Source organism: Ischnura elegans, chromosome 2, assembly GCF_921293095.1.
Source record: "Ischnura elegans chromosome 2, ioIscEleg1.1, whole genome shotgun sequence".
Taxonomy (NCBI): domain Eukaryota; kingdom Metazoa; phylum Arthropoda; class Insecta; order Odonata; family Coenagrionidae; genus Ischnura; species Ischnura elegans.
In genome coordinates, this window is record NC_060247.1 from 31,718,508 (window position 1) to 31,738,316 (window position 19,809).

A 19,809-nucleotide genomic window follows, 5' to 3' on the forward strand; every position below is an offset into this window, starting at 1 on the left:
TTTTAAAGTAAAATGTTTTCCTAAAGGTACTTAACTTTCATGCACAGAACAAACCCTTACTAGAAAAATACAGAATAAAACACTAACTTGGTATGCCATCCAAGTCATCAACCATGTGCTTCCCCATATCATCATCGTCATGGTTGCCACGTGCTGGCCTGGGCTGACGTCGCTTCTTCTTGGTCATCAAGGCAGCAGCTCCCTTGAGAAGAGCCGCACCATCCAAAGGGATTCCATCGAGGTCCTCGTCCATGCCAGCACCCTCTGCCCCGTCCAGTGGGACGCCATCTAGCTCATCGTCCTCCTCCTCCTCCTCGTCGGGCTGGCCATCCTCATCGCCAGGCCTCGATCCACCCTCGCCGCCCTTCTCGCCCTCTCCCCCACCTTCTTCCTCCCCCTCCTCCCCGTACTTGTCATTTACACACTGGAAAAAAGGTTTATTTATTGCACTCAGAAGTTAACAAAGACGAAAAACATTTAAGGATATGTTGGTTTGGTTCTCAGTTCTACTGGTTCTTGAGCTTAGGGCTTTTTCAAAAGTGCCAATAATCACGGATACAGTGGAACTTGGTAAGCAAGTTCCTCCTCCGCACGTTTTCCTCCTTAGCACGGCAATTTCTCCAGGTCCCGGTACCATCCGAATGAAATACAGGTAAAACTATTTGGTTAGTACGCTTTACACAGTGGCCCTTTCCTTGGTAGTTCGCTTAATTATTTGCTATGAAGCAACCCGAAAGTAGTTTCCTAGTATCTTACGAGTGTGTAAACCTCCGAATTAATTAGTTACTTAATTATTAATAGCTATTGACCTTCTTACATTCATCTCAAATCTCTCATTGTACGACCTTGAAGCATCCAAATGCATTTCTCAATGCGAGGAGTATGCGTGTCATTACTTGACAAGAGTTGTAGGAGAAGACGATGCTTTGGATCTCCATGCGAAACTTAATGCAAAAATACTTGATCTTGGTACAAGAAATAGAAAGCAGACTACATTGAACAAATTTCTTTAAGAGAATTTCAACTGTAGGAAATAAAAATCTGCTTATAATAATCTTTAAATGTCTTATTAATTGTCATATCAATATCGATATATTCATCGATATGGGTTCATTCTGAGAACGAATGTGTACGGCTGTTGCCAGGATTTATGGTGAAGAAAATGCTGCACATTTTTATGATTTTTTAAAACAACCAATTGATATACTCAGGGTTACCGTCATTTTCTACGAGTAATCCCTGAGAAAGAAGAAATGACCTAGCCAAACTTGTCCTCTGAAAACGTATATGACAAATCGCGGAAGAATGACGACAAATTTTATGTAATTGTCTCCGGGAAATCTATGAAAACATTGTGATTTTCGTTCAAATGGTATTTTTTGGCAGTTTAGCACTAATTTTCTTGATTTTAAATGTGAACAGATTTCAGGAAGGCGATCCTACAAGAACTGCGGACAGTTATTGTAATTACAATGACTTTTCCATGGATTGCAACTACCCCAATTTCTATTGTTTACATCCCTGGTTAGCACTTTCATTTTTTGTGGTCCCTTTAAAAGCGTACTGAAGAAGTTCTACTGCACATGTTTTCTAGTCCACTTGATGATGGAAGACAACGATCTTGAATGATTATTTACAAACTACTGCCAATGGAGGAGAGAGATCTCAGACATCTCCTTTTAAAGGACTGCACATTTAGCCATACGAGATTGCTGTCCCTCGCCATCACATGAAATTGATTTTGCTACTACTCCTGTGGCCATTCGAAACCTAGAGGGTCTTTGGCCTCACGCCTTAAATGATAACAACAGCATCAGTGTTTGAATGAGTTAGAATAAAGTCGATTGCTGCCAGGATTTAAATTGATCCATTTCTGTATTTGGAAGGAGAATCATCTTGTCACTCCCTAAGCGGAAGATGTCAGTGTCCTTCAGAGTGAAATTTAGTATAGAGGGAAATCAAGGCAAAGCAAGTGGATATCAAACTAAGACAAGATTTAGGAAATTAAACTTATTACAAAGGAAAACTCCTTGCATGAAAAATGACAAACTTCACAGGTATTTTCTAAATAATCAAGTTTGTACAATTAAGCCATATTTCTTGTTAAATAAACTATCCAAACAAAAAAAGTCAGACAAAATTCAAACCTCATTAAAACAGGAAGTTACGTTAGGGTAATTACAATTACAAATGGTAAATCAAAACTTCAAACCCAATACTTACAGGATTGACGAGTCCAAGGAATGCATTTTGCAAGCGTATAAGGTAGTCTTTGGGATATATTGCCCATTCCTCCCAAGCACGAAATAGTTGAGCAACTCTCATCCTAAACCCTTCAGCCTTTAATCGCGAATCTAAAGCTTTATGTGCTTCATGAGCATTTCTAAATATAATAGGAAGCTTGGATTCAAATCTGTGGAAGAAAAAAATCACACATTCAAATTTAAATAATAAAAACATGGCATGGTTAGAACTCATTCATTGTGAAATTCATATTAATTACTACATTATTAAACAGAAACTTGATTCTGAATGTTAATGATTTTAAATTCATTTATTGCACTCCAGAATTAAATAAGCCTTCACATAAAATCATTACATATGTTCAACTGCTAGATAAATAATTTAATGATTACAACTCAAAATTAGGTTATATAACTCTCCACATCACAATCACTTACCCTCTTCTATAATAAGAAGCATTGGTTATTTTCACTCCACAGTTATGTAATATATCTGATATGAGATACAGTCTTGCAATCTGTAAATATTAAATTATTATTAAAATAAAACTGAATGATATGAAAATAATACTTTATAAGTTCCATTAAATAGAAAAACTACTCCAATACCTTGCACAAGACAACATATAAAACCTCACATATAATTTACATTTCATCTTGGAATTAGAATTCCAAATTGAAGAAAAGTGAGCTGTACCAATGAAATGATATGAACAAAACCATCAGACCACAGAAAACCACAAACCAAATTCAGAACGTGGCTGAAGGTGAAACAGGTAGTTAACATTTGAAGTAATGATGCCCAAGAAATGAAAGCTAATATACGAATGTCAATATTTATTTTAAAAAGAATGATATTTTATGCTCAGATATTCACTAACTCAAAGAGACAAATTATGGATAAAATCACCAAAAAAATAAGTAGTCACCTTTTTGTGAATTGGAGTAGTGACAATTGAAAGGGCTTCTGTGATGCACTCGCAGATTTCTTCTGCAGCCTCACTGTGCTCCATGCAGAAAACCATTGCCTCACCTATTTTATTTCGCTCAGGTGATATGTTACGCAATAAATCTTCCAGCCTGTCCCTTTGTCTGTGAAAAGAAAAAAATGACCATCGTCATCCTCAAAAGTTCATATAATTGGAAAAAACAAATTCCCAAAATGCTAAAGTTTACACCACAGTAGCCAAATGAATACTAAGAATACATACATCACACATGGATTTAAAATGGCATGACTCAATAAGAAAAGATAAATGTGATACTGAGTTAAGATTAACACAAAGGTACTAAAATGTAAAGAGAGAAAATTTCTGAGATTAAACATCAATCAGATTACACATGACCAATGAGTTCTGAACGTCCACACATAACAATAGAAGCAGCACAGTTCTCCCACGGCTATATTTGGCAATGCCCTAGGCATTTACTATTTTATAGTCTCACAGAACTCTCTTGGTTAGAGCATTTACAATGTTTCCTGAACCATATCTTTCACATCTTTCACTAGCGATTGACACCTTGGCAATAATTCCCCTCTGAAGGGAACATGAACAAATTTTATAGGAATAAAAAAATATGAACACTCTAAAACATAAAATATCAAGATAAGTACCATAAATGGATAAAGGAAAGCACTGTATCTTTCTTATGCAACAAAATTCTATTTGAATATAACAGTCATTCGTATGCCTAAAAAATCTCTTACTATTTTTACCTGAAAGATGCTATAACAGAGTCCATGAACGTTAGAATAAATATTGTAATCAGGTAATTTGAATCCTTTAGACTTCCGTAAGTCCCTATTTCTGGCAGTTATTTCTTAAACTCAGTGCATCTCATTTATCATCTTGCATTTATTTTTATTATGCTTCCCTAATTATATACATCATAATGCAACTCCTCTCATGTGTGCATCATATCCCTTTTCTACATTAGCCATGCAATTTTACTTCTTGCCAATGGTGAAATTACATTACCATGATTATTGCTTAAGACTATTTCTGATAAACCACATACGCATTAGAAAGTGATCCCTTCTTGGGCTCCTTCTCCTCCCCTTCAATCAGTTCCTCTGGCATTCCCTGAGTGTACGGATTCATAGGTGGAGGCTTCCATATAGAACCCCCTGCAAGCAGAAAATTTTACATCATTCGAATGAATCTCGCATAAAAAATTTCTAATATTTATTTTTTCTAAGAGACAAAAAGAAAACAGAAGTTAAAAATTTTAACATGTACACCTATATTTCTTCGCAGCGAACAAGTTCACTTTATTTTTGTTCACATAATTTACAGCTCAAGTTTAAAGCTTAAAGAGCATATTTATTTCAAGTGAATTATGAATACCACGAACTTCCACAAAGTGAAGCCTATTGTGATTAAACATGTACAGAGAGGAGATTAAGGTAAATACAATCTTATAGTCAATATCCTCTCTGCAAAAATAATAATACCGAAGTCTCATATTTACTAGAAGCCACAGTGAGCATTCATTTTATCTTACAATTTCAAAGACAATCGAATTTAGGCTCATAATATACCTAAAAAATGTACAAACCACACCAATTCTCACTCTTCTGCACAAATAATCATCATCATGAGCACACCAAAACTAGGCCATGACTTAATGATGGAGTACAATTTAACAACCACATGGTGTTGCTTCCAGGTAACTCATCTGAGATGGATGTTGAAATCCAAATATTACTGGTGCAATGCCTAGTCTTAGAAACTGGTTATACTTAGACATAATATTTATTATTATAATTTTCATTCTTCCAGGGATTTGTTGTAACAAATACAGGACAAGCCAAGAGAGGTAAAAATAGTTCAAATAAAATTGTCATACAAAAAGACCACGCACAGTCCACAGAGTAAAACGAATTTTTCAAAGAAACTGACGAAGCTTGCATTTGAAGAGGGACATATCGATGGCCAAGTTCTGACAACACGTATCTCAAATTCGGCCGGTTTGAGATAGGTATCTTAAAAAAAGTGTAATAACATTAAAAAGTAAAATACAAGCAAAAACCAACTCTTTGTTTGCAATTGAATGCTTCTTTTTCAGTTTCATGAACTTTAGGTTATTAATTTCAGTGTACAAGTAAAATAATCATTTTTTAGCTCTCCTGAAAAGTTGCTATTTTTGAGATACGTGTTATTAGAACTTAGCCATTGATAAGTAGTCTTTTTCCAGTAAACTTCAGGTGAAAGATTATTAAATGACAAGTGCCCATACAACAACAATGTGCCAAGGGATATTACCAGAGTTTACAGCTCTTATATATGTTTGGCAGAAGCTGGTAGCAGCCCTTATATAATAACAATGATGATTATCATAAGTTGCTTGTTTATAAATATATTATTTCTAGCACAAAGACCTATATAAATCATACATTTACACTTAGGGGAGAGGTAAAATGCTTCATTTCAGAAAAAAGACTGGGCATAAACATATATATATTTGAATTTCTTCATCTCACCACCAATGGGCTACCAATCTGTCACCAACTTCCCATATCTATGAAAGGAATATGTAGATATAAAAGGAAGAAAAACACGGCTGATCCAGTGTCAGAATATTATCTTTTGCAATCAGTTTCGCATGAATCACCTTAGCCTTCAGGAGGTAAGCACTTAAGTAAATGAAAAATATGCACTTGACACAAAACCAGCAAAAAATTTTGGGAAAACAAAAAATTCTACGGTCACAGCCAAGGGGAGATACAAGGAGTGGCAGCATTGATATAATGTTACACTTGGGCTAACAACAGAACCTGATACATACATAATATTAGCAGTGCAAGTTCTTTCTCCAAAATAATGAATCGACTCCTTAAGAGCCAGGCTAGGGCAATTGTATACACATTTTGACAGGTTGAATGCTTCTGAGGGAGAAAGGATAGAAGTTTAAAGGTAATTACGGAGTACTTGGAATGAGGAGTATCACGCAGTATGGGGTTGATAAAGGGTACAGAGACCTGAGGCGGTGGGAACCATCAATTACACAAGCAGCCGTTGGCCCATTACTTTGAAAATTTAGATTTGCAAGATGATAGTCATAAAAGAAGCAACAAGATAGACTGGAAAGGAAGATTAGAGCCAGCAGAGAAGTCACATAATGCAATAACCTACTGTAAACTTTTTAAGAATAGGCATCCTAACTAAAAGAGGCGAGTATAAAGCCAAAAGTTTGATTAACTCTTCAGGGATTACCTTTGAACATTCTAAACTCTTCTGTTCTCCATCGAATCTGGAGGTCACCTTGCAGGATGGAGTATAATTTCCATCTGTAATACACGTGTGCTGGGCTCTGATTTTCAAAGAGGAACCTGAAATTCAGAGATAATCAAAAATACTTTCTCAAGAAAGTTATATTTTAATTGATAAAATGAAAGAATTTCAATAAAATAAACTAAATAAATACTTAACATACACATTTTAATACAAGAAAATATTTAATCTCAAGATAGAATTTAGAATGAATTTCTTACCTGAACATGGGATTGTTCAATTCCCGATTCATAATCATAGCCTCAAACAATGGCCCTTCCCGGACAACAAATTCTATCATCCGATGGATGAGACATAGCAGGTTCCTGAAATGTACAAATTGGAGCCACATATGCCCAACTGCCCCTAAACCCTGTTTCCCTCTAAATAAAACCAACTTTCTCTCATAAGCTTACTTTAAATGGATAATTCTAACTGGTATCACATACACATGAGTTGAAAATTATTCATGTATCCACTAGTGCGTTGGTAGACATGTTAATATTAATACTCATACTACCTTGACACACAAAAAATGAGTCCTAGAAAGTAGCTAAAAAAACTTCAACAGAATGGACACAGTAATAAATTCTAGAAAGCCTAGTTAAGATTGCCATATTCATAAAAAATACCCTATTAGCTCCTATAAGTGTATCTGTGTTCTATGGGTTCTTGAAATGAACAAGCAGTGACACAAAACTGTCGAGTATTAAGTTTTAGGCAAGGGTGCAGTGAAATCTCCAAAACTATAGTTCCAATCTAAACACGATCTACACTAAACTATAAGTAATGAATTTTAAGGAATCTCAAAGAGAGAAGGTTGGTTAATTGCCATAAAAATTACATCCTAATTAAAAACAAGCTGATCCCAAGAAAACAAGGACAATACCATCAAGTATTCCTTAGGCAAACAGATTTAGTACAGTAATACAAGTACATAATTTACACTTCATTAGTATCAACCCTACACTAAAGCCTATTACATATATATTATTACACCATTCTTAACAGAATATGTATAAAATAAACTGATGGCTATTAAAATGGAGAACAGTATGCACTAACATATCCCAATATATAAAGTACATATATTGAAATATGAGATGCACGTATATGTAACTGAGCACAATTTCCCGTCCATTAAGAGACATGCATGTGTGTACAGTCCCTAACTTGAGATATTTATGCCACTGCAAAATCCCCACTTGCATTAGATACCAAATTTTTAAGAGGGAAATTATCCGTGGAGTTAAGTTTTAATATTCAAAGAATAAGTAGCAGCCCTAAAGAAAAGCCCTGAGCTGGAGCTTAAATGCCTGTAAAAATAGAGTTTATACCCCAGAGGGAATCCTGAGAGAAATTTACCCGCAATATTCTAATTAATTGTGCTAGTTGGGATATGGATCTAATAAAAAGAGCATTTCATCCCATTGATAATATTCTAAACTATTGCGCAAAAATATTTAAGGCTGAAAAGTATGTACGTATTCATGAGTGCATTTATAAGCATGTGGGTAGCATTATAAATAGAACTGTTTGGAAAAACAGTGATTATATACACATGCTCACAGAAGTTTCATAAGTTAGAATTCCCTGTGACCAAATTTTGACCTCAAGGGTTGACTAAGCAGGGGAGGAAAAGTATACTTATTACAATCAAATTCATGAAAAAATACAACTTATTCTTGCTTTCCAAAAAAAATTTAAAGAAAAGTTTTTAAATTAAACAATTTGTCAAGCTAAGAGCAATAAAAATTTACATACAAATTGGAACAAAAACTATAGAGAAAGACCACCAATTTCTTCAGAAAAGATAGGTGTTTAATCAATTGTAAAGCAATTTTTAAGTAATTATAAAAGTTATTCATTTTAACTCATTTTATTTATTTAATAATAATATCTTGCCAGAATCTGATTAATTTTCTCCCAATAAATTCACTTTCACTCTGTCTAATAGAAGTATAATTTAATAAAAATATTTTTATTTAAAAACATAAAATATTGATTGAAGGATTTTGAGCTCTCATGTCCACCGTAGAGAAAAATTACAGTAACGACAATTATTAATTGATGTAATGTATTTCTGGACAAATTTAGGCCATTAAGTTAAGCTAGGTGAAAAACAAAAACTTAGGTTTCAACTGGGCTATTGTTAATAAACCTGAAAATATACATCCCCCACGTTAAAGGGAATCTACTTTTTTCCATATGCCATATTGATTTAAACAAAATTACAGTATAAAAGAATTGCATAAAAATCAGCAAAAAAAGAAATAAAAACAGGATAACAAACATTGCTTCTACGAGGTGTTGATGATTCTAATACTTTAAGAACCCTAGTTAAGCATATGTATATTCAATAAGTTTCAGTTCATGTAGAAACAATCCCCAAATAGTAAAAGGATTTAATTTAGTGGGAAAAGTATGAAATGAAAGAGTAAAAATTTGAAAATATGTCAAATGATTTCACATAACATCCAAAACAAACCTACAGCTTTAGCTTACTGGGGACTTCCAACTCAACTTCCTCAAGGATGAAACCTACATACATATTGTGTTTATCACTTCATACATTGCAGTGTTGTCCACGTGCAATTGATGAATTGAGATGAAGGTGGACTGAAGCACCAACATAGAAAATGAGCCTAGTATGCACGTTACTGACTTTTAATTTGCATTTGTAGTCAACAGACACAAACACAAAGTCCTTCGGTGTTCCTTCAATGATATCATACTTCTACACTGCATATTCTCTTGTTTTGAACATCATGTAAACAAGAGGATGGAGGTCTGTTCTCCACCAAAATTATGCAACAACAAGGCATTTACATTTGTAACATCTTATCTGTAAAATAGGAATACTATGCCTTCATTTTTACTGATGCTTTTGCATGAGTACGTTAAAATGACAAACATTGCCCTACTCACTCATTTTATAGATTCAAGAAGAAATATATGATAGATGTTCATAGACTAAATGACACTAGCAATCAGAAAGAATCATTTGAAAAGATATTTGAATAATAGTGTTAGGTCCTAAATAACAGTTTCAGAGAATTTACATTTAAATGAAAGACATTTGATCTGACGCTGACCAAATTTCAATGGAGATGAAGTGAGAAAGTAAGTATTATTCCAAAAATCTATAAATACAATGAAATTTAAGAGTAAATGAAAATGAGGTGTAGCATTTCAATATCATAATCACCAGTCAACAATCTTAAGATTGGTTTGACAAAGCTCTCAAATCAATTCACATATCAGCTAATCTGTGCTTACAAATGTATTTCTTCTCCTTTGCATAAATGTTCTAATTTGATGAACAAAGAGGCATTTAGGATAAAAATTAAAATAATTTTGAATTCAATAAGTTTTAATTTGACCCATTCTAACACTTTAGTCTCTCTCAGGAGCTTGGATACACTGTAACAGCTGACACTAGGGCACGACTGATTTAACCCAAAAAAAAATTGATTGTTTGAGGCGTAACTTGGTAAAAGCGATCCATAATTAAATTGAAAAGAAGAACTTTGTGCTTTCACATTAATATTTATTCACGACCATGGTTTCAACGTTAGACGTCATCATCAGGTGAACTCTACAGAGGTCCATCACATCCTTTTATACCAGGCTAGGAGGGGTAGGGAGGAAGGTAATTAGGTTGAACGGATTGGTCAACAGAGAAGAGGGAGGGGGAAAAACTTGGTCATATGGCATGAAAGAAGTTACCATATGACCAAGTTTTTCCCCCTCCCTCTTCTCTGTTGACCAATCCGTTCAACCTAGTTACCTTCCTCCCCACCCCTCCCAGCCTGGTATAAAAGGATGTGATGGACCTCTGTAGAGTTCACCTGATGATGACGTCTAACGTTGAAACCATGGTCGTGAATAAATATTAATGTGAAAGCACAAAGTTCTTCTTTTTAATTTAACCCAAAAAAAATGTTTTTACTCAAACATAATTATGTATTAATTCTAACGAAGCAGCATGCTCTAATATTGAAAGAAATGTATCATCCATATGTTATTAAACCTATAAATTGAACTTCTAATTGCCCATCATACTATCTATGCATCTCTTGATCCCAATCCATGGAAAATCTAGTTTTATGGATGTTGTATAGGTTAGGAAAGAATACATGATCATACGAAAGGGAGAGTAGGGGAGTGAGATGGGTGAGACTGGCCAGTAAAGTGATTGGTGGATAATCCAACAAGGATTTAATCAAGTAATGCATAGTCAAGGCCTTGCTTATTAATTAACCCTTCTACTCGAAGCAGGCTGATAAATTGACACACGTTGGATGTATGAAGACTGCCACATCCCAAGAATTTATCAGTCCCACTTTTAACAATAACAAAACAGAATCATAATTTTTTCCATAAAGAAAAAAATGATCTTCAAGACCATGACTTCTCCATGGTTTTAAATCCAGATCAAATTTTCAGAATTGGAAAGATATCTAGATGCATTAAAAAAAGTACTATAACATAATCGAGAATCTGAAATCCTTCAAACTTACTAAAAAGAGACTTGGCAGTCTTGGCACAACCCAATCAGAATTCGCCAACAGTAAAGGGGTTAATATAGATTTCCGGTCCTACCTAATGCCTAAAACTACCTTCATTTACGCCTAAGACTTCATTTACTCAACAGTGCTGTGTTTCTCCAGCTTAACTGGACAGCAGACAAAAATCTTCATCCAAAAGACACATTGTCCTGTTTAATTAGGTCACTTGGAATCACCAAACCTTCCACAAAACCTTGTAGCCTCAGCCATCATAATGTCTTTTTACCCATTTCTGGGATTCCCAATGAAACTGATGATGAAGACAGTTTTTTTCTGTCCCGAAGTAGTGCACGCAGAATATCTTTGGTGATAAGTTCCTCTGCGCTCCAATTACACCATAACTCAGCATTACAATGGAAAAAAGAATTTATCGCTACCTTACCACAGGAACTCTTTCAAGGTTTCATTCTTAGAGCCTCTCTTTCCCTTACCTTTCAGTAGGAATAACCACTTTCACTACAGCCATGGATAAAATCTGCCACAAGGGAAGGAAGGCAGCACACCCGCCAATCAAAAAAAAGGACATGGTCATATTTCCAGTCATTTAGACAATTTACAGACAATTTAATTTCTGTTTGACAATTTTTCATGACAAAAACACATGCCCTATTAGGGTGCTCTTGCTAAGCAAACATTCTATCATCAGGAAAACAAAAAAAGGGTATGAAAAGCCTAACTTATAAAACTAAGAATTTTAAAGGGAAAAAAAAACATTCTGCTGTGACTGACAAATTTTTATGGCATTTTTACACAATAAAGCATGCAAACAAATTGAAAAGTAAAAAATATCATTTTGGGAGAAAATTTGAAAACTGATATGTCTACGAGGAAAATGAAGTGATACAGAAAGTTAACTTCGAGGAAGTTTACAAAGTTTTATTCCGGATTCTGCATGGGAGCAAGGGAAATAATATTTGCATAAAGGGTATTTTTAAGGCATGCAATCTTGTCCATTCATGTCACTGGCCTATTAATTCACATTCATTTCATTGATATAGAAATGGTGTCAACAACTCCTGTCATAAATATGTGAAAATGGAAGTGAGTTGAGCATATGGAAAAGAAAAACAACTGGCAAAAAGCCATGAATTCCATGAGAATGAGAAGTTCCAAAATATCAAACACATTACTGAGTCTAGAACGAATGCAGAGAATAAATTGATTCATTGCACCCTACCCATTTAAGTCATTAATATAAAGCCACAAATGTGACCAATAAAACATCAAGATGGAAAAAGAGATTAAGGGCCGTTACACCATAAGAGAAATCATCGATAAAAATGACCCCAAAAATCACCCCAATCCCAGTAATGCCTCTCACTTTTTACCTAGAGAGAAGACAAAGAGAGAGAAATTTACCTTATCAAATTCTTCTTTTTCCTCAGGCTCTGATGGATAAGGGGCTCCAGGAAGAGGTACCTGAATTTCATGCAAAAGCACATTTTAATAACCAATACATATCATAGCCATCTAGGTCCGGCCATTAAGTCACTTGGCATTGATGCAAAAATGCACCCTAATTCTATTTTTAACCAACGAGTAACAATAAACAAAAACTTGATAAAAGGAATGTAAAGAATTTTACTCTTCAGGAGATAGTTCCAAGCTTCATATGAACAGCGATAATATATTCTCAGCTACTTGAAAACTAGGTGGTGATCAATCCAGCAAGTTATTAGTACTTATCTCTCAAAAGAAAAATTTATCATACATATTGGTGCATGTATTATATACAAGCTACGAAACACCATGTTCACTTGCATCACGTCAAAAAGGCTCCTATTTATGCACATAGGGGATGACGAAAAATCATCATTTGAATTTTAGAGTGAAAATGATTTTTCCATGTTTATTTTTGAATTTCCCGTACAACTACGGCGACTGTTGTAGAATAGTTGTACAAATTATTCTTCTAGTTCTAACTTGATAGCCTTACTAATGACTCACGGGAACTAGTTTATTAATAGATAATATCATATGACAAGTATAACTGAGCAAATCCTAGAAGATAAATTGTTCAAAAATATGGTTTTCCAAGAGGAAATATACACTAATTTCAACAGTATTATTTTTTCTATTTAGAGAAAATTAGTTTCAAGTAGTAGAGGTGGTCTTACCCAAACTTGTAGATATTTTTCAGCTTTAAAAGGTTGAAAATGAGAAGAATGTTTGAGCAATGACTAACAACTAACATACCTCATCAACATCACTAATAATTACACTCCCAGTCTTTCCTTAGAGAGAGGTGTCCTTGTAGAGGTAAAAAGCAAGTGACACAACAAGCAATTCCATTTGATCTCACAATCTGAGCCTACCTGCCCATTCTTCATTGACACAGGCAGCCAGGGCAAACAAAATTTTCAACTGTCTATTCTCTCCCATATTTTAGCCACACTTTTCATTTTGTTTTTTTTTCCTGATTCACTCTCGGCCATTCCTTTACAAAATCTTTACAAGCAGTAAAAGAGTTTTCACTACAGTCAATTAAAATATAAAGAGCGCAGGAGTGGTACCCGTTGTCTGATTTCTAGGGGCTAAATCAATCGGATATTTATAGGGAAAATACAAAGTATCCATACATGGAACAAATTCAGAATGAATTTGATCCTTATATTTTAACTCATTATGGTTCAGCAATGATCCCTCAAGCATAGCTCTCACCAAAGGCTAGTTTTCCAGATTTAAAGGTGTCAGGAGCAACAACATGGACTGAATTTACACATGTATAATGGTTTGAGGACTTTTTTAAAAAAAAAAGAGAACATCAAGAAATAACCACGTAACTACAGAAGTATTTAACATTTATGATACTGGAATGGATGCAGTAAACTTCACACTGTTAAAAATGAATGTCACTTACTTTATGGCGATCCCTTCGATCAGCTTGAGCGTTGAATGGCAATCCTGAGGGTGGTGGAGGAAGGGTGAGTTCTAGCATTGCCGGAGGAATGTAGATTGGATGCGGAGGAATAGGGACAGCCTTTCCCCAGCCCAACTTCATTTCATAAGCCATAACTTCTTTACCTGAAAAATTTAGAGCACAATTATAAAGGTCTCTTCAATTATGAATACAAAAAACTATTCATAACATGAAATCATAGGGACCAAAAATTGGCACCGCTCAATATCGAACCACATAATTTCAATAGGAATTTTTAATTTTTAATAAGAATAAAATCTCACAAAACAATTACTTTGGTTTACCTAAACTCATGTGTCTTTCTGCAGACGTTTTTAACTTTATTGAATGTTATTTGTGAGAGTATTCAATAACTGCTTTTGCAGTAGATTTAAAGGGCTAAAGTATAATACAATATGTATTCCACCTTGTATTAAATAGTCTTTGACAAAGTCAGAATTGCTGCATAATATCAAAAAGTAAACAAAACATACATAGACCTATCTAAGTAAGATAGAATTTCATTAAAACGTATAATCCATGATATTGATAAGGTTTGATAATTGAGAATCGAGACAAGCAATACACCAACTTCGGCCGAAATCGGAAGTACATACAGCTCGGAGGATACCAAGCGCCTTAGGAAACCACATTGAGAAATCATTGGCGTTATTGGGTATTTTCTGATTTATCTTGTTATTTAATCTATCATAACGTTGTAAGTAATATATTTCATGCATTCATATTTTTGTGCAATACCTTTTAGTTGCCATTCATTGCAACAATTAATCATTTACTGTGACAGTGGTTTGTAGGTTTAAGGAGTTTTAAGGTAACCAACGTTTTACAGCTTTTCTTTGCTGCTGTGCAAACATAAGCATTTTTTTTATTACAGTCACACATAAGAAACCCTTCATGGTCATTAGAAACCCTTTGAGTAATTCACCATGAGCTAATAGAAGATATTTCACCTATAATTAATTGCTTCCTGGTTCTTTATTCCTATTTATCATTGCCCCTACACGTCAAAATACCCCCTCAAAACCAAGATTTATCTTTCTTGACATTTCCTACTTTATTATAAACTGAGCTAACCTCTATTATCCGCAAGTCTTGCTCTAAATTTTGTGTAGGTACTGACGAAATACCATATCACTTAATACGCCTGTCTTATGATTACAGTAAAACTTCGATTTTACGCACTTCGATTTTACATCAAGTCTCGTTTTTACGCAGCGGCACTCAAGTCCGGCCGGAAAGCATAGGGAATTGCAATGGTGAAACTTCGATTTTACATCTTTTCTTGATTTTACGCAGTTTTTCGATTTTGCGCAGCATAACCCCAGCCCCTAAGAGGTCGCTAATCTTGATTTTACGCAGTTGTCTTTCGGCTTGTTTTGAAAATCCGACTAGAGCAATATGCAGTTAGGTTATTATTTCGTCTCAATGAGTTGCAAAAATGAATACAGGAACGGTTGAAATGACATCGCGCTGTTGAACGTGAAACTAAATACATCGCGAATCTAATTATTGCTTCCCCGTGAGCCCTCTCAGTAATATTTCAGGCTCCATTACGAACGCGAATGTCGCTCTTAGTTCAAATTCGCCGTAGAAGGATATCGAAACCTAAAACACACGGCAATCGCCGTGTATGCGTAACTACTTTTGATTAAGACATTATCGCTGGAGATATTAACATTATCACCTTTCGTTTATTATTCGACTTATTGATCGACGCTGTTTATATCCAGAATTATGAGCTACGGAATATGTATCCCCAACGCAAGGCTTTCTAGAATTTTGCCAACGCTATGTTTTCCGTCGCCCCAGCGAAATATAACGGCGAAATGAGTCGTTAAAAATACTCCCGTGCCAAAATTTTGGCTTCCAAGGTGATCTAAAAAAGATAGTCGTACTTCTAGTATTGACGTAAGTCGATGGTGATTCAACACGATGGTAAAAGCAGCATGCATTGTCTCATTCCCGGGCTAACCCCACATCTGCGGGACAAATGGAGGCGAGGGAAAATTGCTTGCGCTGCACGCTTATCAGAACCGACTCAACTTGTATCTCATTGTCAGACGGTTTAAGTTTAACATGGTTGGAACTTGAATAGCTATTAGCTTAACTCCGCTAGGTGGCAAGCGTTTTAACGGAACGGGAGTTAATGCCCTCGGAGAATAACTCGCGTCGTCAATCGTCATGTAATCATTGAAGTCAAATTCAAGACGTGAGTGATAAGGCAGTCCCTTTAAACTCAGGAATGGCTTAGTACCATACAATCGAAATACAAAAAGTGTCCAGTGTTGTTATCAGATATGGGGAAGCAAAATATTACGTGAAGCTGAGTCACACGGCTTGTGAGTCGAAGGTCCCGGCGCTGAATTTGCGGAAGAATGCCGACAGAGAAGCTATTCCCGGAAGAGTCAATCTACTAATGCTAAAATTTCATGGGGAAATGCTTTTTTAATGCGTATTAATTATAGAGAAGGAAAAATTTTCAGGACTATTAGTCATTTTTTATTCATCACGGGCGGCATGACGGCAGTTGCGCGGTCATTTAAATAGCTCACTTCAAAAAAAGTGATCTTAGCACCGGAAAAATCTGAATTTCCGAATATCCCGGGTCCTGTGTGCTCCGTATTATCTATGGTATGCTATTTGGAGGTAACCAACTACTGGGGTCATTAGCGCCGTGAAGTAAGGGCTGGGGGGATAGGAACCCTATGTTGGCATTAGCCAGGTTGTAATGATAAGCTCAAAAGGGACCAGGACTTAACTTCCCATCTGATGGACATAGTGGTGCACTGGAAGTGCCCTCCACATTAGACTCAAGTAGGGATAAGGCCATCTCTGATAAGTCTTTGCTACTGCCAGGACTTGAACCCAGGCCCACAGGGTGTAAAGCCTTTGTGATGTATTAGCAAAATTTTGCTCCCTGTTAATGGGGTTAATTTGGATGACTATCCTCAGGTATCTCATTTCTTCAATCTCCAATCTTTGTTTGTCTGCTGGTGGTTAAACGGATATCCTGAAAACTGCTTTTAATGAGAATATTTTCGAAAATTAGCTTCTCTGTGACCATTTAGTATCACCATTCCGAAATTTCTCCTGGGTAACAGAAGTAATCTTAGTGCCAGAAATGCTGGCATTTCAACCATTTTGTTCAACCATGGGAAACACTGTTCAGGAATGCAAAGATATTTCTCTTAGGGTAACACGTCATCTGTGGTGTTGCTTTTGAGTAAATAAGATTATTAGGCTTCATTTTCCGAGCAATAATGAGCTAGTGTTATCCTGAAAACTATACTCCTCCTCAATACCAGCTCTTGATTTTACACACTTTGATTTTACACAGTGCCCATATTTCGGTCCCTCCAACTGCGTAAAATCAAAGTTTTACTGTATATTAAATCACCTCTTCTTTTCCTTGTTAATGCCTCATTACAACAAGGAGCATTTCCTGATTCTCTAAAGGAGTCTAAAGTAATACCACTCTATAAGAAGAAGGGCTCTATCCATGATTTCAGCTCCTATCGACCCATTTCACTTATAAATCAGTTTGGCAAGGTTTTTGAATTAACTTTTTATAGAAGACTGACCTCTTATTTAGGGCCGGTTTTATAATGTCTGGTTAAACCTCACGTTAAGTTGACGTGGAGATTACGGTAACGTGGAGTTTAACGAGAGGTTGTGTTTTATAAAGCAAATCCTACCGCCGGTTGGCTGATGGGAACTTTAACGAGAGGAAAGCGCAGCTACTGTAATTCTCATACCAACAATTGATCGCGAAAAGTGAAACAGACGAAAGTCAAAATTGAAAAAAATCGAGTTGGAGAGTGGTGAAAGAATTGTTTACGTTTGTTTTGAAGTGATGGTTAGCTTTGAAAACGAAGATGACGCCAATATTTTCGGTTTTAATCGTTGACGATCTTATGGTCAATCATCAGTGTGTCGTTAAAATAAAAATACTCGCCTCGATCTGTGAATATTTGGCATGTACAAGTGTTAATTGTGTAAACCATAAATTACACGGAGATAATGAATTACTATTTGTTAATGGATTGAATCAAGGTGGAGTCCCTTTGCAAGAAATAGTGGTAGATTAACCTTGTTTGTGCTTATTATTCGAGAACGAAGATTCTCATTTTATTGTGAAACCAATTGAAATGGTTTTCTATTGAGTACGCCACCAGAGCGATTTTAGGAACATTTTGAGGCTACAATTTAATCATAATGACGATAAATTTTAGTCATACTTTTGCAGTAAGATATATCTTCTTAGCGTTAGTATGGCCGTTACGCTAATTTATTATCATCTCTGCGTTCCCTACGGAATTAGGAACAGCCTGCAAGTTGTGAATAATCAAAGCCTTTCCCGTTTTCAAAGTACTCACCATGGCCATAATTTAAATAACAGAATTTATAACCAACCACCGTCTAATAGAAAAATTCATCAGTGTTCATTAAAACGATAACGAGGCTTCTGTCACAATGATGTCATTGTTATGATCAATTCATGGTAATTCCTTTGATGATTTTTGTGTTTTTATAGAGCATTTTCAGTTTTATTAAAAATTTCACAATGAGGAGGTATATTCAGCCATGTGCCACTCGTGTTACAGACACGAAAAGAATTGAGCCATATAATTGTCAGCTAGCAGCAGATATTTCATAACTTTAAATTATCTCATCTTTTTTATGATTATATATATACATATACTGTTAAGAAGCAATATGTTTCATGAAATCCATAATCTCTGGCAAATAAATTTTCAATAAGGGACAGAACTAAGTTTAAATTTCTTCATTAGAGATACCAAAATCTATTGCATGACACCAAGTAGCCCTTACCATTGAAGTATAAAGTGAAACATATTTTGATACTGGCTGTCAATAGTGTAGTTGATATTGTAATAGGGATGACTGTGAGTCTTTATGGTAATGCCATTGAGAATGTATTCATTGCCATTTTAAATTGAATGGATGTTCAGAAATCACTGATTATGAACATAGCTTCACAGTCAAAAATTATAATTAGAGAAGAATGAATAAAGTTTGAATAAATTATGCATAACCCTACCACAGTTACTTCAAGGGCTCCTGCTATCCAATTATTAAATAAATGTACAGTTTGCAGCAAACCTTTCATACTTTACAAGTAGGCTGCATGTTGTTATAAAAATATGCATCTGTAACAAATATTGCAACTCTTTTTGGCTCATAGCTTGGGATGGGGGATCTATTCTTTATGTTAATACTATTTTTGCAAACCTTGTGTAAGAATAAGTTTTAAGTGCTAACATAACTAACTTCATATCTAATCAACAGCAAAGGCTTGTGTTGTATTTAAGATTCAAGGGAAAGAGATGGGGTGCAAAGATATTAAAGTTTCTGGGTTCAATTTATAAAAAATCTGTCAAAAAACATATCTAATCAGAATGAAAGCATTAATTTTCAACTCTCAGTGGTGTTTATGAATACTATACTATATATGTGATAGATATTTTCTTTTATTCTCAGCCCACAAAATATGAAGCTTTCATTGAACATGTTTTAAATATTTAGCAGATTACTAAATTATACAAAGACAGTAGTGGATCCAGGATAGGGACAAGGGGGTGGGCTAGGTGAGGTTAAAATTCCAGCTGTAGTGGGAGTCGGAAATAAACCACCATTCTATCTAGTGTAAAGTGGATACCCAAGGGGAGTAAATGGGATACCCTCCTTAGCCCCCCCCCTCCATGGATCCGTCACGGTACAAAGATACAGTTATTTATACAGCATTTAAAGAATTTATTTGTATCAAATGCAAAGCATAA

At 35.2% G+C, this 19,809-nt stretch overlaps 1 protein-coding gene across 1 annotated transcript in view; it reads right to left on the bottom strand.

Annotated features, from left to right (window-relative positions):
- Positions 1-19,809, bottom strand: part of LOC124174196 (U2 snRNP-associated SURP motif-containing protein) — a 59,265-nt gene that overhangs the window by 18,604 nt on the left and 20,852 nt on the right. Inside the window, exons 9-18 of the mRNA XM_046553294.1 lie at positions 13,949-14,112; positions 12,448-12,507; positions 11,520-11,563; positions 6,739-6,843; positions 6,461-6,576; positions 4,263-4,371; positions 3,173-3,335; positions 2,682-2,761; positions 2,224-2,413; positions 88-424 (exon numbers count right to left, since the gene is read on the bottom strand). Of these exons, the coding sequence (XP_046409250.1) occupies positions 88-424; positions 2,224-2,413; positions 2,682-2,761; positions 3,173-3,335; positions 4,263-4,371; positions 6,461-6,576; positions 6,739-6,843; positions 11,520-11,563; positions 12,448-12,507; positions 13,949-14,112 (1,368 nt within the window). The remainder of the gene's footprint in view (positions 1-87; positions 425-2,223; positions 2,414-2,681; positions 2,762-3,172; positions 3,336-4,262; positions 4,372-6,460; positions 6,577-6,738; positions 6,844-11,519; positions 11,564-12,447; positions 12,508-13,948; positions 14,113-19,809) is intronic.